Source organism: Lagopus leucura, unplaced genomic scaffold (assembly GCF_019238085.1).
Source record: "Lagopus leucura isolate 7727_CA_CO unplaced genomic scaffold, USGS_WTPT01 Super-Scaffold_100060, whole genome shotgun sequence".
Taxonomy (NCBI): Eukaryota; Metazoa; Chordata; class Aves; order Galliformes; family Phasianidae; genus Lagopus; species Lagopus leucura.
In genome coordinates this window covers 832405-853589 of record NW_024962306.1, presented here as the reverse complement: position 1 = coordinate 853589, position 21185 = coordinate 832405, and the positions used below count along the sequence as shown (strand labels likewise).

The following is a 21185-nucleotide window of genomic DNA, read 5'->3' as shown; positions in this document are numbered from 1 at the left end:
GCTGCCTGAGCCTTCGGCTGAGCACCGGCTGCTGGGCCACGCGCAGCACTGCGGTTGTGCACCACGCGCTCCCTGCTGCTCCTTGCACAGCTGGCTCGTGGGGCTGGTGCTGCACCTGGGACCTCAGCCCCCATGGCAGCCCCACAGCCCACAGCAGGTCTGCGTGTGAGTGCCTTTGGAGCCTGAGCGAGCGGCTGGAGCTGGGGCCTATTTGCAAACTCAGAGGCTTGGAAAGTATTTGTGTATTTACTTAGGATACAAAGGAAGCTTCTGAAACTCTCAGACAATAAAGGAGGATGCACGCTGGGAATGTGTTTTTGTTTTTGGAAGCAAGTGGGGATTTTGTTGAAATTCCTCCTTTCTGTTGAAGTCTGAGCTCTGCTGCCCAGATGGGCGCTCTGGCTCCAAGCAGCGCCTCGCACCAGGCTCGGTCTGTGGGGAATGCTGCAGCCCAGGGCGTTCTGTCCCAGTGGAAGCGAAATGGACCAAAGCCAGCGCAGCGTTCCCACCGCGGTGACAGCAGTGGTGCTGCTGTGTGGTGGCAGCAGGGGGCTGGGAGTGGGGCACGGGGTCCCAGCCTGCGCTGCGTCCGGGGCCTGCTGTGGGGTGGGCAGGGACAAGGCCTCATTCGGATGGTTCCGGGGAAACTTCTTCTCGTGGTGGGGAGTCTGAATCCATTTCTGTGTCCAAGTTATGACTTTATCTCCAATCCTGTCTTTATCACGTCTTTCCAGAGTTCCTGATGTTATGTTCCAGACTTGTGTGGCAGCCCGGTGCTGGCCCTGCTCCAGGAATGTGCTCCTCGCCTTTCCTTCTCTTCCTTTACGTGTGATTGTGATTGTACCAAACTCTTCGGCATTTCAATGTGTTCTGTGCAGATTTTTGCCTCATTAAGCTCCAACTCGATAATCCTCAGCCCCAAATGTACGGTGAGCAAAGAGGTCACCAACTAAAGGCGTCCACTTACGTGTCTTTGCATGCAGAGATAAATGTGGGCCGTTAAAACGGAAGACTATAGTTAGCAACACACACTCGGTCATGGCCGAGTGCCATGAGAAGAATTCGTTATTTTCAATAGCTTGCACTTAACAGAAAATAGCTGACCTCTCCTCCCTCCCGAGGAGCTGCAGTGCTGGTAGGGCTGGTCGGCGCCTCACATCTTTGCTAATCCTCTTGCTGGCAAAACAGATCCCAAACTTCGTGCTCTCAAATGTTACAGCTCTATTGCTCTGCCATGTCCCGCAGGGCGCCTTCTGTTCTGCCAAGCCAACACTGTGCGATGGCCTCCCTCCTCCCGCCACCTCTGCCTGAGCCGTGTTCCTGCGGTGCCGTGGCTGTGCTGTGCTGCTCCATGCCTGCCTTCCTCTCTCAGCAGTGGCATGCTGGGCCCGCGGCTCCCAGCAGCTCCTGCCATGAGCTGCCCACAAATGTGGGTCTGATTCCCCTTCTGAGTCCCCCTCTGGCTGTGCCCAGCTGAGCTCTGTCACACCACGATGGTTTTGGGCGCTCTGGCTGCCCATCAGCCCCGCTTTTCTATTTCCTTATCCTGTCTTCACTGTTGTCTCCTGGGATTTCTCCTGCCAACACTGCTGGGCTCTTCTGCTGCCCTCCTTTTCCTCTTTGATGCTGTTGTTATGGATAACACCCCTGTGCAGTTTGCGGTGCCCTCGATATCAGCAGTCACTGATTTGTTCCTTCTGTGCCCGTCGGTTCCATTGGGCTGTTTAGGGATGTTTAGGGTGCTTCCCACCCTCGAGCTGTGGCACAGGGGCAGTCACTTAGGGGAAAGAAGGCCAGACCCCACAGAACACTTACCTGTGCCGCTCCGCGTTTATCTTTGAGCTCCCATGGTCTCACCAATGCTTGGCTTGTTTTATCAGCATGGGTGAGCGCTGCCTCCCATCCCCTCTCTCCCCGACCCCCTCCTTGCCCACACTAACGTGGCTCTCGTTCCCCACAGCTCGGACTGGGTGGAGATCATTGAGCCCCGCTCCCAGGAGCGGATGTACGTCAACCTGACCACAGGGGAGTGCGGCTGGGAGCCCCCCCCCAACCTGAAGGTGCGCCAGTCGGACCAGAAGCAGTGGTGGGAGCTCTTCGACCACAACAACAACCGCTTCTACTATTACAATGCCATCACGCGGCAGACGGTGTGGCACCGGCCCCAGGGCTGCGACATCGTGCCCCTGGCACAGCTCCAGGCCATGAAGCACAGCTCCCAGCCCAACTGCCGGGGCCGGCAGCACCGGGGCAGCAGCGGCAGCGAGGGCAGGAGCACCCCCGTCCCCACAGCCCTGCTGCAGGAGATGGAGAGGAGCAAAGGGGACTGTGCCACCGACAAGAGGCCGGACACGGGCAGGTAGGAGAGCTTTGGTTTGTATTTAGGAGGTCTCTGGACAGGGACCGATGCACAGCCTGTGCCCAGGAGCATGCAGTGCTGGGGCAAAGCACTGCCAGGTGGCACTCACCTGCCCTCCTTGTCCCGAGTGAAGCCGTCCCCTTCCGCTGCTGCAGGAATACTTGAGCGTCCACATTTTTGTGGGGTGCTGTAAAGATCAAAAGATGATCGCTGCTCTGCAGCCCTTTATACCCAGCAGGACAAGAGGGGACAGGCAAGGCTGCTCAGTGCTGTGATGGGAGCTCTGTGGGATGTGGTGATGGCACATGGTCAGGTTAGCTGGACTGGCCAGGGGTGTGGGTGAGCTGCTTTGCTTTTTCCCTTGTTGGTACAAGCAAGTATCTGTGCTCTGTCCACTGCAGCCCCCTCCACCCTGGCCAAGCTGTGAGCAGCCAAGGCAGAGTGGTCTGCAGGGGACAGAGCTCAGCTACTTTCTTGTATCAACCCTGCAACAAAAGAACAATAACGGGATGCTATTTGGTTTGACTGTCAAACCAGTCTGACAACAATCAAGATTTTTTCATATTGAAACTTTGCCAGCTTCAGCTGCACAAAAGCATTCCCTCCCTGGTCTGTGCCGGGACAGCCTGCCTCCTCCGTGCCCTGTCTGCATCGTCTTGCCATGGAGAACGTGGTGCAAGCAGCAGGGAAGACTGTGCAGTGGGTGCTGCTGAGTCACGCTCAGGAAAAGTGATTCACCCAAGGCCTGGAGCAGTGCTTGAGTGAGCCCGACACTCCTGTCACCCCTTGTCCCTGCTTTCCTCCTGCAGCATTTGGACAGGGTGATGTGTCAGGCCAGGCATCTTTCACAACTTGCTTTTGGGATCAAGGTCACATCGCTGTGTATGTGGTGCTGGAGAGAAGCGGTGAGAAAACCAAAATGGTGAAAACCTTGTAGGTGGCAATTCTGGAGAATACCTGCTCTGGAGAGCTGTGAGCTGAGGTTCATCCCTTGCCTGCTGCTCCATGCAAGGTGCCTGTGTGTTCACTGAAGATCTGCTGATGCACAAGAAAGAGCCTGTGACTTTGACCTCTGCAGTGCCTCCTGCTTCAGGGCCAGTGCTGGGGAAGGTGCTCAGCTTGTTTGGGAGCTGGCAGTCTGCTTGGTCTTGTGTCACTTTTCCAGATCTCCGCACTATTAAGCCAATGGCAGCTGCTTACAGATGTTTTTGTGGCAGGAGATCGGGTGTTGTTTCCCTGCACAGCCATCACATGTAGACACTGCTATTTGCAAGCAAGCGTTAGCATGCCTTGTTTTGGCATGGAAAACACTTGCCCTACCCCAATCTGACAGCTTAGGAGAGACTTCTTGTGTTTTTCTAGCTTACAAAACGGTGAGTGAGGAGCTGAGCCCAAAGCAAAGGCTCCCAGGTGGGATCTGGTACCCTCGGTAAGGTGTCTGGACTAGCAGCAGCGAAAGCTTGTCAGCTCTGCTGTCTGCATTTTTCTCCAAAGACAAACACGAGCATGTCCTTTCTTCCTTCGGCAGGAATACAGCTGTATAAACAGAAGGCAAATATGTTGAGTGTTCTTAGTAGCATTTGACATCTTTATAGGTACCTGCACCCCAGCCCGTTTCATTTATGTCTCTAACGGCAGCACGGACCATTTGTTTTTCTTCCCTTTATGTTTGTCATCCCATGATAGATGGAGAGGCCGGAGGAGCCCAGCCTGATACCCAAGAGGGGCCTCTTGCTGTGGAGAGCTGGGGGAAGGGATTTAGTCCTTTTTTTCAGTGAAACTTTGCGGTTGAGGGTTTTTCTATTCTAGCAGCCTGTTGTGCTGCTAAATCTTCCCCTCGTGCCTCTTACCAGTGCTGCTAAATCTGAGCGCTGCTCTCCACGACCTCAAGTGGAACAGGGATGCTCCCACAACGGTGCACACTGCTGATGACCGGTCCCTCCTCCTACGTGCCCTGCTGCTTTTCCTGCCCTCCCATCACACAAGTTCAAAGCAGACTATCTGGAGATCAGCCCAGTACTGCGCAGGCAGTTGGGAGGCTGACCTCCTTGTGGAAATGGCAGCTGCTTTCACTTGCTGCTGTCACTGTGGGAAAATGGCTCCCCGTGCCTTGAAAAGGGTGCTGCTGGAGAAATGACTGCTCTGAGAAACTGAGTTTGGTGGGAGATCCCAGAAGGAGGTGGTGGACTGGGAACCCCATCCTGGCTGGGCAGTCTATCTGCTCTGTGCTCTTGCTCTGCTTTTATTATCCATCTCCAATATCCAAGCTCTCAAAGTGTTCCCTTGCACAGCCTGAGACCAATCTGGGTCTGAGAGCAGCCAGCAACGTTCTGGAAGTGTCTGGTGAGCCACCCACCATGTACAGGTTTTTGCCAGAGCTCCTTATGGCACGGGGGAGAGAGCTGGGCTCAGACACAGGGCACGTGGCCAGCAGTGGGGACAGGCTGCACTTGGGCTTACCATGCTAACGGGCCGTGGGAGAAGGGTCAGAGACGACATGTGGCACAGGAGTGAATTAGGCCAATGGAGGTGGCTGTGAGGGTCCCTCAGCCTCTTTACGTCCCTGCTGTACCTCATCAGAGGCCTGTGTCTCTCAAGTCCCCAGCATAAGTAATGCCAGTGCTGAGATCTTCATTAAAGAACTTAGAGGTGGGCCCATGCCGACCTCATGAAGTTCAGCAGAGCCAAGTGCAAGGTCATGCACCTGGGCTGGGGCAATCCCAAGCACAGATACAGGTTGGGCAGAGAGTGGCTTGAGAGCAGCCCTGAGGAGAAAGATTTGGGAGTGAGGCTGATAATAGATTCAGCATGAGCCAGCAATGTGTGATGGCAGCCCAGAAGGCCACCTGTCCTGGGCTGCATCCAGACAAGTGTGACCAGCAGGTCGAGGGAGGTGCAGCCCCTCTGCTCTGCTGAGACCCCACCTGGAGCACTGCGTCCAGTTCTGGAGCCCCTGACACAAGAAGGACGTGGAGCTGTGGGAGCAGGTCCAGAGGAGGGCCATGGAGATGATCGGAGGGCTGGAGCACCTCCTCTGTGAGGACAGGCTGGGAGAGCTGGGGCTCTGCAGCATGGAGAAGAGAAGGATTTGAGGAGACCTTACAGCAACCTTCCAGTACCTGAAGGAGCCTAGAGGGAAGCTGGGGAGGGACTTCTTAAAAGGACATGAAGCGACAGGACAAGGGGAAATGGTTTTAAACTGGAAGATAACTGATTTAGACAGATTCAGGAGGAAATTCTTTACTGTGAGGGTGGCGAGGCACTGGAATGAACGGTTTGCCCAGCAAGGTTGTGTATGCTTCTTCCCTGGAAGCACTGAAGGCCAGGCTGGATGGGCTGTGAGCAACCTGGGCTGGAGAGAGGTGTCCCTGCCTATAGCAGGGGGTTGGAAACAGGTGATCTTAAAGGTCCCTTACAATCCAAACCATTCTATGATTCTGTGATAAAAGAAACACTTCCAAGTTTGCTGATGTGGGCTTGTTTCTGGGCACATTTATGCTGCTGGCCTTAGGTCAGGACCTGTGCACGGGGTCTTGCACGTGTCTGCAGAGGTGGATCTGGGTGGGTCTGTGCCATTCTCCATCCCCATGTCAGCATGGACTCCGTGGGCAGCAGCAGCAGTGCTGCTGGGTGCAGCATCCCTGTTCATTTGCCTTTCTGAAGGCACCAGGAAAATGGCTGCTGGAAAGGGCAGAGCTGAGGAGTGGGGCCTCTTCTGCAGGTTGCTGGGAGGGAAAAGCAAACAATGGGCAGGAGCAAGCTGGAGGCTGGTAAGAGCTGCTGCAGTTGGGTGCGGGCTGGGAAAGCCAGCGCCAGGCTGTGGTGTTTATATTGGAGCTGCTTGAAAGCATTCCTCGAAGGAAGCGTCTCAGGGGACGCAGCTGAGTCTCATGCTGGTGGCTTAAGAGCAGGCTGTGCTAGGACATCTCCACTGCTGGCTCCTCTTCCCATCAGGGCTTCTGCTGCTCAGCAGAAGCAGAAAGGCTGAGCCTTTCTCCGTGCTGGGAAGTCAGGAAGTCCCAGCTCCCCTCTGCTTGATTTTCTTGGCATCTGGGGGTGAGGTTGGGGCAACCAACAGCTCTTTTATGGTGATGGAAAAGACTTTTTGGAAAAGCCTCATCCTCTCCACCGTCATGCATTTTATTGCTGTCGGGGAGGTTGGAGGTGACACATTGTGTCTGAAATCGAACTAGTAACCTCTCATATGGCACGCAATTAAGGATTTCACTTCTCCAGCACCTTCCCATACAAAGCTCCTGGCATGTGGGAGCATGGTGGCCATGGTGTAGCATGTCCATGGGATGTCCCAGTGGAGCTGAGCAAGGGACACTTCAGGAATGGGCAAACGCTGGGCCGTCTGATCCTGTCCTAACACCAAACCCACAGCCACAGTGAGCCGGGGGCAGCAGCCCCTGCATGGCTGTGCTGTGCGGCCGTAACGCAGAGGGCCCACTAAAGTCATCCCCTTTTAGCAGGTGGAAGTGAGAGCAGTGGGCTGGTGCTAGGCTCTGCCAACTCTGAAGGTTTCATAGGTTTCACCCAAACAAATGGTTTAGATGGAGGTGCAGGTGGTTCTTCTCCAAGCTGTTCTGTCCAGGTGTAGCTCTGGGGACTGCACAGCCTTTTGCTGTGAAGGTGTTAAGAATAGCTTAGCATAGCTGACTGACAGAGGCAGCGCTGAATTCTGTGAGTTCGGTTTTACACTCAGATTCCTCCCGCAGGGGAAGGCTGGGTGAGAGGTGGGACAGCTGCCCCCCTCCCCTGGGGAGGACTTGGGGCAGTGAGGGGCTGCCCGCTTCTGCTGCAGTCCAGTGTAAGTGCGGAGCTCCTCCTCCCTGTTGGAAGGGTGGGTGTCAGAGCTCTCATTTAAAAGCATACCGAGTGTTGCTGCTCTGGTTCTTCAGGTTGGTTCAGGAGCTCTTCTAGGAACAGCTGTGTTTTTAGCAGTGCATGTAGGAAGGATGCTCGGGCAAGGAGCAGTGCGTGGTGGGCTGCAGGGCCCCCTGTGAATGCCACCTCCATCCCAGAGAATTGGGGTGTCCCGATGAGCCTCGTGGGGCTGGGGAGGAGGGCAGGCATGCGGAGGAGGTGGGTCCGTGTGCCTGCGCACAGGGCATGGAGGGCAGGTCAGCAGGGAGGTGTGGAGAGAAAGTGTTACGGTTCAGATAGGGAAAAATGGCTTTGAAGCGTTCTGGGAGCACCTCCTGTGCACAGGCAGTGCAACCTGGGGTCTGTCCAGTGGAACTGAGGGCGGATACGTGGACAGAGCGTGGGAAACAGGGCCAGATGCAAAGGGACTTTTCCTGGGGAGGGCGGTGCCATTTAAGACCTGAAATGCCGGGCTGGTTCCACAGCCTTTTCTCTGCCTTCTCAGAGCTCATGGGTACAGGCTGAGTGCAGCTGCTGCCCGGCAGCGGGGTGATGTTACACTGCAGAACGCGCCTGTGGGACCGGGAGGCTGCAGGGAGCCTGCTGGGTTGTGGCTGATGCTGAGTGCCGTCACGAGGCACTGAGCATCTCTGGCAGCAGAGGTTTGCAAAGCCGTGAGAGCTGAGTGGAGCCAAGGGAACCAGGTCTGTGGACGTCTGGACTGTACAGGAAGGATCTACCTGATCAACCAGACATCCCGTAAACCGGAGACGTCCATCCCATAGCACCTCCTGTAGTAGAAGGGGAAGCGGCTTTAAACTGAAAGAAGGGAGATTTAGGTTACATGTTAGGAAGAAATACTCTACTATACAGGCACAGGCTGCCCTGAGAAGCTGTGGGGCCCATCACTGGAGGTTCTCAAGGCCAGGCTGGGTGGGACCCTGAGCAACCTAATGCGGTGGGGAGGTGTCTCTGCTCATGATGTGGGGTTGGAATTGGGTGTCCGTTCTGTGGTTCTCTAGTTTTTCTGCTAGCTGCTGGAGTGCTTTAGAAAAGCTTACTGGCCTTCAGCTGGTCGTTCTGTCTGCTGTTGTAGTTAATGAGCCTTTGGAAGAGTGGGCTGCTTCCTGTCTTGGTGCTGCTGATGCGAAACAGGTTGCAGGAGGAAGAACTTATTTCATCTCCTTCTCTGCTTTCGGTGACTCAGACTTTTCTCATGTGTGTAGCACCAATGTGTTGTTATTTCAGGAAGGAAAAAAAAACCAAAAAACCTATGAGAAGCCCATGTAGCCTGGGGAATCTCCAGGTGCTCTGGCGCTAAACATTATGGTGTGTGGCAGAAGTAGAGGATAATTCAATTAATAACATTTTTAAATAATTCTCCATTTGTGTCTTTCTTCCTTTAGGGAGACTCCTACCCACTGGCAGCCTCTGCCAGGTACAAAAGCAGCCATGTTAGTCAAAGTGAACAGTTTAAAGCAGGTCCCAGGCTCTTCAAACAGTTCCCTTCATCTGCAGAGCGCTCCGGAGACCAGCAGCCAGAAATCTCTTCCAAAACCGGCCATATATGCGCAGCCTCAATCCGTGTCCCAGAGCCCTGGAGCCACAAAGCAGACACCCACCGGAGAAGGAAAGCAGTCTATGCAAATCAAAAAGACGGAGAACGGTGGGTTTTGCCTTGTGCTGATGAATGGTCCAGCTTCTCAGACTCCTCCAAGGAGCCAGACAGGAATCCTGCAGCCTGCCTCCCCCAAGTACGCCTCCCCTGCACCTATATACGATGAGCCATCTTTAGAGTCTCCAATTTATGACGAGCCACCAGTAGATATGGACACTGAGAGCGTCAGTGTGAGTGGGATGTCTCCACCGAGGTCGCCGAGCAATAGCTTAAAGAAGCAGCTGCAACCAGCCAAACTATTACAGCATCCAAGTGTGCAGCAGCAGCAAGCTGCAAAGAAACATGCTAGAAATCCCTCTTCCACTGAGTACAGCCCAGCTGGCAGGGAATACATCAAACACATGGTCAACGTTGACCAGTCTTCCAAACTCTCCCACTCGGCCGCTGCAACAGCCGATGCCTCTACTAAACTGCCTGGTCAGCTGGCATCAAAGGACAGCTTCAAGCAGTCTTGGAGGATCTTGGAAGCCAACGTTCTCAAGAGCATAGAAGCCCACCACAGTCGGCAGAACAGCCTGCAAACTCAAGAGTACCCAACTGCTATAAGCCATCAGGATTCCGGTTATTCAACCGGCCCTTCTCCAAGCTTGAGAAAAAGGAAAGGAAGGAGGCAAGGCGCAGGTCAGGGGCGGCCCGGCTCTGTGGGCAGCAGCAGCGAGCTCACGGCGTTGAATGACAAGCTGATTGCTGAGATGCGTGCTGTGGTGGGCAGGTCAGCAGCCTGCCGGGGAAGCAAAGCCAGCCTTGATGCTCAAAGTCTGGAGAGCGGCATCCCTGCAGAGAGCGGCAAAGTCCGATTCCAGTCCGACCACCTGAAAAAGTGCATCAACCGGAGCTCGAGGGATGACGTCTCGGCAAGTAATAGGTCTCTGTACAGACAGGGCCTGGAGAGCAGGGGCGGCTTCCCCAGTGACGTGGCTGCTCTGCAGGACACAGTGCGGCAGAAGAGGACTTTTGAGAAAGTAGATTCTTTGGAAAAGAATGTGACCAGCCGGGCCAGCTTGGCTTCATCAGGTGCCACGCGGCGCTCCTCCCAGGTACCTCCCGTCTGCCCCAGGTTAACCTGTGTGTCTCTGGAGCGTCGTGGTGCTGAGCCTGGGCTGCGGCGGGGGTCAGTGTGTGTGCTGCACACTGAGCAGTGTGGCTGCAGGACAGCAAGCAGCTCATGGAGCGGCAGGGCTTTGTAGGCAGGGAGGAGAGGAGGTGGTGGAGGGCTTGGTGTGCCCGCAGCAGGTCCTCTGTGCTGCTGTGGTTTGTATTGTGGCTGGGAAGCTCCATTACATTTTGTTCTGCCCTTTGTCAAAGAACTTGAAGACGAATTGCAGGGTGTCAAAGCTCAGAAGGGTGTGGATGGGTCAGCCCAGGGGGTTAACATGCAGCATCCTGTGGCAGCAATGCCAGTGGTGCAACTTATGTCCCCTGTTAAAAGGCGTTTGTTCATCATTGTAGGTCTACTGCCTGCAGTTTTAGTGGTCCTCATATCTTCTTCGGTAGTCTTTGCCCTCGTGTATACTGTCTGAGCTGCGGTGCCCAGGATGGGTGGGGAATGGGATGCAGGGGTAGGATTTGCACAGCAGCTTGACAGCATTTTGTCTTCTACACCCTCATCCATTTGTGGTGGTTCCTTACGTTCTGTTCTCCCTTCTGATCACTCCTCAGCATTGAGTTGAGGTGTTCAGAAAACTGCTGATGTGTCCCCAGCATCTTTTTATTGGAAGTGGCTGTTTTAGAGCCCAGCTGTGTGCCTGCATGACTGGTGCATTGTTCTCCACCACACAGCACTTTGGCAGGATTTAGTTTGCCATCTTCCTTCCTGTTTGGATTCGGAGGACCCTCATGGCACATGATTTAATTTCAGATTTAATTTCCACTGAAGTCACCTCACGTCCAGTGCAGCCTTGGTGCTTTCTCCCTTCTCCGGTGGGATGCAGTGGACAGCCCCGCACAGCAGGCAGCTCCATTTGCACCCTCTTCTGTATCTGCTCCTATTTGTTAGTCCCTGGCCTTCCTTGAGGAAACTTAGTGAAGCTCCCTGCCTGTTTCAGGTTGCTCTGATGAGCTGGGAGGTGTGACTGTTGGTACAGGGCAGAGCTGAGCATGGTGTGTCCGTGATGCACCATACAGAGAAGGGAAGTGCTCTGTGTGTGTCAGAAGCGATGTGTTTTGGGGCTGACTGAGGGCCTTTGCTGGGTCGTTACGTGATTTCTTCTTTTTGAAACCAGAAACCACAAGATCATCTTGGTTGGCTTTTTCCTTCTTGCCAGGGATCTCCTTGGAGAACGCAGTGTGCGCTGTGGGCTGCTGAGCACTTAGTGGCTGTAGGTGGGAATGGGAGGTTGAAGAAAACAGTCTGTTTCCTCTATCAGCTTGCTGGGTGTCTGAGTTCAGCGTGTGTCCCAGGCTGCTGCTTCCATCCAGAACTCAATTCGAGACTGGCAAAATGAGTGTATTTTTCTCACAAGTAGTTATTAACTGTAATTTTCTTGGGATCAGTGATACCAGAGCTCTAATTATGTAGTTATCCTTAGAGATGGCTGGGGAAGAAGGCTGGGCAAGTGCTGCATGTGAGATTGCACACAGTGTCTGGGGGGAAAGAAGCCCTTTGTCTTGGCTGCATGCCCCATGTGCTTGTGGGTGGATTCGTACATGGAGCACATGAGCTCTGGGGTGGCTGATGGTGAAGAGTGGGGGCACCTGGCTCCTTGGTGTGTGCCTGGTGCCTGAGGAGCCGGCCCAGCTCCTGCCTGCACTGCTCCCGGCAGCTCTAGGACAGCTTGGACAAGCAGCCCTGTTTCTCTGTGCCCCGGTGCTGCCCTTGGGGATGGTGTCAGTGTGTGAACGTGCCAGCCTGGCTCTTGCAGATCTGCACTTGTCAGCAACAAACAGCACAAAGCCGTGTTTTGTACAGATGCGCTGCTTTGCAGTTGCTGATAGCCCCATGACACACTGTTGTGAATTTTACTATCGGGGCTAGGAGTCGGCTAAGCTGCTTTTAACACGTCTTTTCTCCTTTGCAGCACGGGGCAATAGAGTTGGACCCCAAGCAGGAGAGCAGCGGGCAGCCGGGCAGCTGTCTGGGATACCATTTCTCTTACAACACCCTGCGGAAGCCCATCTCCCAGAGCAGCATGGCAGACTGGGCTTCTAAAAACCTGAACATGCACACTCAGGGCATCTTCCGCCGCAGGATCTCCATCTCCAACATGCTGTCGTGGAACGGCGGCTCTATCAAAAAGCCGATGCTCATCACAAGCAACCGCACCATCAAAAAAGAGGCGTGCGAGATGTTCAAACTGGTGCAGAGCTACATGGGAGATCGCCAGACTCGCATGGACCGCAATCACGTGGCGTTGGTCACGGTCACCAAGTGCTGGAGCATGCAAGGTTTACGGGACGAGCTGTACATACAGCTGATCCGGCAGACAACAGATAACACCTGCTTCCGAAGCCTGGCGTGGGGCTGGGAACTGATGGCCATCAGTTTGGCCTTTTTCTCCCCATCGCCCAAATTCCAGTCCTATCTGGAAGGTTACATCTATCGCCACCTGGACAGTGATGAAAACAGTAAGTGCCTCACACGCACCAGCAGCGCTCTGGTGGGTTTTGTGTAAGAAATGGGCAGTAAGCAGGTAGTCACAGCCAGAGCCTTGCTCCCCAGCACCGCGTGCCAGGGGAGTCCGTCCTTCCTTGGCAGGAGGAAACTGCCATCAGCTCATCTCCCTTGAGGGCATTTATTGGTTGGTTTGTGACTGTTTCAGCAGTGCTTGTTGTGACTTGCCCAGTCTCAAAACTCCAGAACACTTATTCCCTCTTGGGGCTGCAAACGTAGGTTTGTGCCTCCCATGAATCCTCAGAGCAGGTGCAGAGATTCTGCCCAAAGCACATCTGGGTCCTGGGGGCAGCAGTGCTGCAGTGCTGGATGTGCAGCATTCATTAGGGTTTTCTTGAGGATTCTCCCTCAAAACCACCCCTTGCAGCTATGCTTGTTCCTGGAACAAAATCCCTTCCTGCCAGCACTGGGATCCAGGCATTGGGGGTAGTAATCTGAACTATTTAAGTGGGTTATTGCTTCTGCTGATATTTGGGCAATGAGTTTATTTAGGTATCAGTTTGCTGCCTGGAGCCCCTTCTCAACTGCGTGGCCATTCAGAGAAGCTGAGTGATGTCCTGGGCCCCTCAGAGAGCGCGTTCAGGGCTGGCTGTGCTACAGGACCCTGAGCAGACTTTCCTTGTCCTGGAGCTGGGCTGGCTGCTTTCATTCCTGTCTGTGGGCACTGCTGGCCTTTGGGATTTTGTCATGCCACAGTATTAATTGCACCGCACTGAAACAGCGGAGGACAGGGAGCATTTGGTCTCCTCTGTTGCTCACGTAATGGTGCTTTGACTTTTCAGTTGCGCAGCGTATCAAGGAGCTTGTGGATCTGAAGAACAAGAAGAATTCAAAATCCAGGAAAAAGAGGAAACAAAACACCGAGGAGGAAGGTAAAGGGAGGCAGGGAGCAAGACAGAGGGCTCCACTGACTTCAGATGCACTTGATTGCTGAGCTCTGCTGAAAATCAGATCATTTATTTGAGTGTATAGGCCTATATTTAGGAAGTTTTGCTGCAGGGCTTTGTGTGGGGTCTGGCTGGAGCATGGGCAGAAGGGAGTGATGCGGGTGGGCAGGGTGGGTGTGCGTGCCCATGGTGGCAGTGGGAACCCTTTCATTCACTGAACAGTGATTTTAAGTTGGCTGCAGACCTGGGCTGTCCTTCAGATCACCTGCACATGCCACAGACTTCTCTATGGCACATTCAGTGTTAGAAGCCACACCAGCCAGCACACAGCCAGAACCTGTTTCAGTGTTGCTATGGACTTTGAAAGCCACCACTCAACCCAAGGACCTTCACAGGGACACTGACCTCTGGTGAAGAGCTCTGCCTTGCCCAAGTACAGGTGTACCCTTGCCCACGCTTCCTGGACTGGGCAGTCCCTCTGCTCTTGCAGCCAGAGCGCGAATAACATCTGTGCTGAATGGACAAGAGCTCACATATTACTCCAGACTTGTGTTTTACTGCTGCCTGTAGGAGAACAGATAATACTTTGTTGGGCCTAAAATCTTCCCAGACTGAGTCTGTTCAAGTTTTTATGTTGTTTCTAGGAAACTGGAGCCAAATCTGTGCATTCATGTCAGGGAGCAGTTTGTTTATGGCAGCTTCACTGTCTCATTTTGGGGAGCTGGATGCTGCTTCCAGCCTGGCTCCAGCATGCAGATGCATCAGTGGGGACCTGGCAGCTGCACTGCTGCAGAGATTGCCCTCAGGTGGCACCTGCAGGTGAGACAGGCAGCCCAACTTGCTCCTTGGTCACAGCCCCCACTCAGAGCTGCTGCCCAGTGTGAGCCAACCAGCTTTCCTGTGGGACTCAAAGCAGAGACCTGAATTGGCCTCATCGTTTAGGGGAGGAATGTGGCTTTTTCCTCTCCTGTTCAGGCCCTGCAGAGTTTAGCCCATTCCGAGCCTTTGAAAAGTCATGGTGCTGCTGTTAGAGGGACTTTGGTATCCTATAGGGCAGCTCTGCACAGAGCGTGCTCCACCTGCGGGCTGAGCAGGCGCTGCTGTGAAATTCCCCCTGTGCTGTGTGCAGGGCTTGGGTTTAGGACGAAGATAGAGGTAGTTTTTACTAAAACACATAGGTAAGAACTTGTACTCAAACAGCACACCAAGGAAACTTTATTAAGTCTGCAGAAAGAAGCACTTGAAAATCAGAAATTCTTTTGTGGCCTTCACTGGGGCTCTGATGATAGCCCACGTGCTGCTCCCTTCGCAGGACTCTGCCCGCTTCATTGCAAACAGAAGACCTGCTCTGGGAGTGAAGTGGGGTTTTAGGATGGCTGACCTGCTGCCCGCAGGCACAGAGTGCAAAGTGCAGCACAGGAGGCATGCAGGGCAGGGCTGGACACAGCGTTCCACAAGTGACAGCAGTGGGAGGCTTTCTTCTGGAGGGAGCCCAGAGGAGCTGCCGCTCAGCCGGGGCAATCCTGCTGGAAGTGCTGGGCTGTCCGTGTTGTTCCTTGGGGTCCCTCTGTCTGCTCCACCAGCCCCATCTGCCTTCCTTGTGAGGTTCCTGAAGCTGCAGGCTTGTTTTGGGAAGTTAATTAGTAGCCATGAGGTACTTAGACACTTGGCAATTTAGCAACAATTTAACAGAGAAATCTATAAGGAAGTTAAATGTAGTGTCTTCAAACAGAATTTGGTGATATATGCAAAGATATGTATGTCTTTCAGAGAAAAGTGCAGTCAGAGCCGTGATTCCCCCCCATACCCTTTGAGCTTGTAAGCAAACACGGGGGTGATCAAACATTTAGCATCTGACAGGCACCCAAAGAAATTCTGTGAAGTTTCCCACGCTTACCTATGCAGTCTTCATCTTCCAGCCTAATTCTCTGTGGGTAGATGAGGTATGAAGGTGGTGCAAGATCCTTTCACGGCTCAGTAACCCATTGAAAGGCAGAAGAATGAGTAGAAATAAATGATCTGCTTTCACAAGGACAATTGTCTCCTGATCCCGCAGGAATGTTTGCTGGCCTTCGCTGTGAGCTGTACAAAGAGGCAGATAATGAGCTGCCAGCTTGGTGCTGGCACGGGGTCTGCAGGGCTGTGAAAACTAAAGGTGCAGAAGGATCTGGTGAGAGTGCAGTGCTGGGCACACAAACACAATGGCTTCTGCTGTGTGAAAGTACGTGTCCAGGGCTGGGCTCCCATCCGTGTTGTTTGCTGCATTTTTAAGACGTTTTTTGGCAGGAGAGTGTGTTCCAGAAGGTATGTTCCCCCGTGTGCCTTGCATGGGTTTTAACTTGTTATAAAAGGAGAGGTTCTTCAAGAAGCTCTCTGCATATGTTTTTAGACCAGCACATGGAAAAATATTTTCCTTTGCAAACTGTTTTTCACTGTGTGGGTTGTGAGGAGTCTTCTGTTCCTGAGCTCACGGGGCTGCTGCGGGACCACAGGAAATGGCAGCTCAGCGTGGATTCCATCGGCCCGCCGTGCGCTCACAGAAGTGGAATTACCCCGGGGCAGCCCTGCCAGGCCGAGGCCACCTGTCCTGGCTGCGGCCATTGGCTGGGGATGGGAGTGGGGATGGGCAGGAACGTGGCTGCAGGGCCTGGGGGGCGCAGTGTGAGCGTGGCTGGAGCAGGGCGTGCAGCACAGGCAGTGCCAGCTGGGGTTCGGGCCTTTCCCTCGGAGTCCCTGGGAAAGCAGAAAGTGAGCTTCACCTGACGTGCCTGCAGGACCTGTTGTGTCTCCTCCAGTGCAGAGGGTCGTGTTGCTCTGCTGGGGAAGCTTGTCCTCTTCCTGCATCGAGAGCATTTGAGGAACTCCAGGATCCTGACCAGCTTACCTAAGCTACAGAGCTCTTGAAAGGCTGCTCTGAAATTAGCAGCATCTGACCAGAATGCAGATTTTAAAAGCCACAAGTATTTTGAACTCTGTTGCAAGCTTTAAGCCTGGCAGGGAATCAAATAGGGCGATCTATTCAGTGCTTTCAGCGAGCAATTCGGGTTTGACTCAGAAAAGAACAAAAGGCCAACAGTTTTGGAAAAACTCTTCCAGCAATCAGTTGTTCTGTCAGTGCAAATATTTCTCTTGGTGTCACAGGGGGATTAGCTCTGTGAATCCTGGCTCTGCTGCCCTCAGAGCTGAACCAAGCACAAGAGCAGCCCTTCTTGCAGAAGGCTGTGGCTCTTGCGGTGACACCGCTGGGCTCCGGTGCACCAGGTCAGCCTCACAGAGCACACCTCAGTCTTATGTTTGAAGGCTGCGCTGGAGGAGGCTGCAGCCAGGAGAACAGGGGAGCTTCCTGCAGGCCCTTGGGAAGCTGAGAGAGAACCCGGTGCATTCCTGCGCCTTCCCTCGCTGCCTTCATTCAGAAGGTGCTGATGCTGGCTCTCTGGGCCTGGCACACCGCTGCCTCTCTCACTATCCCAGTGTTTGAATCATGAACAATTTGTTTAAAACACTTGAAATCTTTCCTGGCAAGAGGCTGGCTCTGCGTGCTCATTGTGAAGCTCATGCATCATTCGGATTCCCAGCCCTGTGCCTGTGAGCCCCACAGCTTCTGCCATGCAGCAGGGAATGGGGACTCATGCTTACGTGTGTGCCCATGCAGGGCACTGAGTCAGGGGTCAGACTGTGTGTGTGCAGGGCTGTGAGGTGCAGAGCTGCGAGCCTTGAGTCACTGGTCAGATCCCTCAGAGCCCGAGCACCAACTTGCACTGACACCACCTGCCATGGGGCTGTGGGGCTGGGAGGGCTCGGCGTGTTCTATGGAAGTTTCAGCAGCCTCTGCCCTGCCTGCAGAACAGGCTGCACAGAATGGGGGTGGATGTTTCCGCCAGTGCAAACTGCTGTGCTGGTGCTTTGCACGGAGCTGTGGCGTGGCAGCAGCACGGCGCTGTGGGCTGACAGCTCCTTTCTCCTTCCTGCCAGGTCTGCCCATCAGCACGTATGCCAAATACTGCTACCGCAAACTCCAGAAAGTAGCCGTCACCGGGGGCAAGAAGGTGAGTGGCTGTGTGGTGCTGGGGGCTCGGGCTGCCGTGCAGTGCTCTGCTTTCCATGTCCCAGAGGCGTCAGCCCTGTGACACTCGGAGGCCACTGCTGATTCAGTGATGGAAAATAGAGATAGAGAGCGGAGGAGGCTTGCTCATGGCTCATGGCTGATGGCTCATCTCCCCATGGATGTGTGGGAGAAGGCTGCTGCTGTGCTGCGGCCTTGGGGACCTGGAGGATAAAGCTGATGGCTCCCAGTCTCCAGGGCAATAGGAGCTACCTGCAGGGAATGCCCATCGCTGGGGAATCTCCGTTTGCACCCTGAGACCTTGCATGCGCCTGCTCTTCTACCTGGTTTACTGTAGAGTCGTCCATTTCCAGCTGAAGATGTCACGCAATAGAGATCCCTGGTACAGATCAGGCCCCTGTGCTCTGGAAATCCCCCCCCTCCCTTTTCTCTGCACAGAGCTGTGAATGCTGGCATGCAGCCCCAGCCCGTCCATCCCAGGCCTCTGAGCCAGATCCGGTTGTCTTTTATTTCTGCAAATCCCCCTGGGGTGTCCTTGCCATCTGGACTCCATGTACAGTGAGCAGATAGCTCGAATACCTCGGGAGGGGTGACACTGCTGTTGTTCCCGAGGGGCAGAGCAGGAAATGTAGGGTCACACGTTGTGCCCCAAGGGCTGCTGCTCCCATGGGCTCAGTGGGAGCTCCTAGGGAGCATCGGCAGCCGCTTCCAGAGTGTCCTTCGGTAGGAGCAGCTGCTGGATGCTCTCTTGTGTGCGCCTCTCAGAGCCCTTTAGCACCTCTGAGGGTGATCCAAAGCCAGGCCCTGGGCTTGAACATACCTGGAATTCTCCTCTCCCAGGGCTGTTTCTCAGCTGTCCTGCGACCAGGCGCTCTCCTGAGCTGGGGCCGGTGTTCGCATGCCCTCTGCTGGCCTGGCTGCAGCCCAGGCACAGACCGGCCCTGCACCCTTCCCGCGGAGCTGGCTTTGCTCCCGCATGCAAACCCCTACAGCAACACCCCGAACTCCAAAGCCGCCCCCCGCCAGCAGGCAGCAGCTGTTTGCTCGTTTTGAGCTGAATGCCTTGGCTCCCCTCAGTTACAGCATGTGCAGAGCCAGGGCTGCTGGGGGGCTCCCAGAGGCGGCACACACACGAGCAGCCCTCGGCCCTCGGCCCACGGCTGTGCTCAGCTCTCCTCTGTCCCCAGGGCCTCCGCAAGCCAACAGTGGAGGAGATCACACATGCCAGAAATGCCATCGTGACGCCGTCGCTGTTTGGCAGCTCTCTGGAGGAGATCATGCTGCGGCAGCAGGACATGTACCCGGGCCACAAGCTGCCCTGGGTGCAGACGCAGCTATCGCAGCAGGTCCTGGCTCTGGGAGGAGAACAGACTGAAGGGATTTTCAGGTGAGCTTGTGGGGTTCTGTGTTACTTTTGATCCACCTGAGCATCGGTCCTGAAAGCTGAGAAATGACGATTGACCTCAGCGGGGTTCCCCTTCCCTGGAAAGAGCACACTGCCAGACAGAAAGCACTGAACTTTCCCAGGCTCAGGGTGGTCAAGTAGCATCAGCCCATTTGCATGTATTGTCACAAGGGAAACCCTAGATGTGATTTGAGCTTGTGACAGCGCAGCACTGAATTTTTGTCAGACAGCAGCGGCCGCCAATGCAGGGAAGGGTAAAGTTCAGGCTGCTGGTGGAGCTGCATCTGCAGCCATGGTGTGTGAGCTTCCCACGCCTCTTCTGGAGAAAGTCTGTTCCCCTGTGAGCCCCACGTGCTCCACTGATGCTGTTTGTGCTCCCTGGAAAGGAAGGGGCTGCCTGGCAGGTGGAAGTCTGAACTGACTGGGAAGGACAGCACCAGACAGGGAGCAAAGCACAGGACAGCACTGCTGTGACTGCAGCATCCCTTGCAGGAGGCAGGCTGTAGAGCGGGGCTTTGCTAGAGAGTAGCTTGCACTGACCTTAATACAATGCTACTACTTGTAGGTTTGCTGCTTTTCTCCTGCGTTCAGTGGGTAATTAACACTTGAGAGGTTGCAGATAATTATCACATGTGGGATCTCCCTGAGCGGGTCATTCTGAAAGGCAGACCAATGCCAATCAGTACTCTCCAGTGACTGAAAGCAATTATAGAAGGATGACAGAAATTGTCAGATAAAAGCAGTTCATCAAATGCAGCGCTTCAGCCTTGATGATACACACAGCTCAGGATGTCCTGCTGTGGATGAGCACGTGAGGATTCCAGAGAGACAGAGTATCCGTATGATGAATGCGAGGCTCTGAGTTTGGTTGTTTTCTTCTGTTGTTTGCTTGTTTTAAGATTTGTGTTAGTTTTTCAATTATTAAATTTAATTGAAGGTAACTCACAAAAGAATCAACTTTGCCTTGCAGTAGTTTCTGATATCTTGGCATATTTAGCCAGAGGTGCTTTTATCTCTGGGCTGACTGTGCTGCTGGGGGGGGCAGTTACAGCTGATGTCTGAGGGAAGGAGACGGGTGGCTTTTCTGCCTGCATTTTAAAGCTGTGTCTAAAAGCATTCTTTCTGACGAGCTGCTTCTGTAGCTGCTGCTGGTGTGTGCTCCCTTCTCCCCAGTGCCCCAGAAGCACTTTTGGAGGCATGGTTTGCTGGCCAGCTGCCTCACCAGGCACATTGCCATGTACCATTTGCCTTCTGAAGTGTCCTTGCTGTGCCTTTGCTTGCAGGATACCTGGAGACATAGATGAAGTCAATGCACTGAAGTTGCAGGTGGATCAGTGGAGAATTCCAAGTGGCCTCAGTGACCCCAACATCCCAGGTAAGGGAATGCCACGTGCATGTGCAGCATCAGCCATGGTACAGAGCAGAGGGGAGGGTGTAGGAGCAGCCCAGGATACGTGCTGCTGTCTGGGGACACGTACACACTGCTGTACTCTGCGAGCTGTCTTCACCAACTGGCTTTTTATTGTGTGGCCTTTCTGCTGCTTTTCCAAATGCTGTCCATGGGAAAGCACTGGGGGTGGTGGAGGATCTGTCAGAGTGAGACTGCGCAAGCCAGGCAGCATGCAGGGCAGCTGGGAGCAGACCAGCAGCAGCAGTTTTGCTTCCAGCATCTCTGAGTTGCCCTCTAAGGTGGAGCAGCACAAGTGCAAAATCCTTTATCTGCCTTCTGGTTCCTGAGGCATTTTGTCTGCCTGCCTGGTTTGTCTCTGAACATGGTAGGAAGGCAGCCAGAGTTGTTCTCATGCACCCTTCTTTCTGTCCAGCCTCTCTCCTCAAGCTGTGGTATCGGGAGCTGGAGGAGCCCGTGATCCCCCAGGAGTTCTACAAAGAGTGTATCAGCAACTACGAGAACCCTGACGCTGCTGTGGCCGTGGTGCAGCTTTTGCCGGAGCTCAACAAACTGGTGCTGTGTTACCTCATACACTTCCTGCAGGTAGGCAGCCCAGCCGTCTGCTTCTCTGCCACCAGCCAGTGGCCCGGGCAGCAGGAGAGCTGTGCTGTGCCATCAGCTGGCTGTTAGGGCCTCTCACCCATGTTTAAGGTGGGATTAATGGAGGGAGTTCTGCTGGGTGACGGTGTTCCCGACCTCGCGGGGTATGGGACTGTTCTCAAACAGGGACAGGTTGGGATCTGCAGGATGTTCCCTGCCTGCAGAGGCTGCCGCACCATCGGCTGTGTCAGAGCATGGTGTTCTTTCCCTGTGGATGCATGGTGGTTGGGGTGTTGTCCTTCAGGGAGCCACATCTCTGCTGTC

The 21185-nt window shown here is 54.3% G+C and overlaps 1 protein-coding gene and 1 long non-coding RNA gene across 2 annotated transcripts in view; one reads left to right on the top strand and one right to left on the bottom strand.

Annotated features, from left to right (window-relative positions):
• Window positions 1–21185, top strand: part of ARHGAP39 (Rho GTPase activating protein 39) — a 41792-nt gene that overhangs the window by 17938 nt on the left and 2669 nt on the right. The window contains exons 2-9 of the mRNA XM_042886635.1: window positions 1961–2359; window positions 8635–9943; window positions 11924–12470; window positions 13299–13388; window positions 17376–17449; window positions 18654–18853; window positions 20155–20246; window positions 20695–20864. Of these exons, the coding sequence (XP_042742569.1) occupies window positions 1961–2359; window positions 8635–9943; window positions 11924–12470; window positions 13299–13388; window positions 17376–17449; window positions 18654–18853; window positions 20155–20246; window positions 20695–20864 (2881 nt within the window). The remainder of the gene's footprint in view (window positions 1–1960; window positions 2360–8634; window positions 9944–11923; window positions 12471–13298; window positions 13389–17375; window positions 17450–18653; window positions 18854–20154; window positions 20247–20694; window positions 20865–21185) is intronic.
• LOC122188379 lies at window positions 14596–15520 on the bottom strand. The gene is made up of 2 exons (XR_006181565.1): window positions 15301–15520; window positions 14596–15025 (listed from the first exon to the last, which is right to left on the bottom strand). It is a non-coding gene; the product is annotated as an uncharacterized LOC122188379 (long non-coding RNA).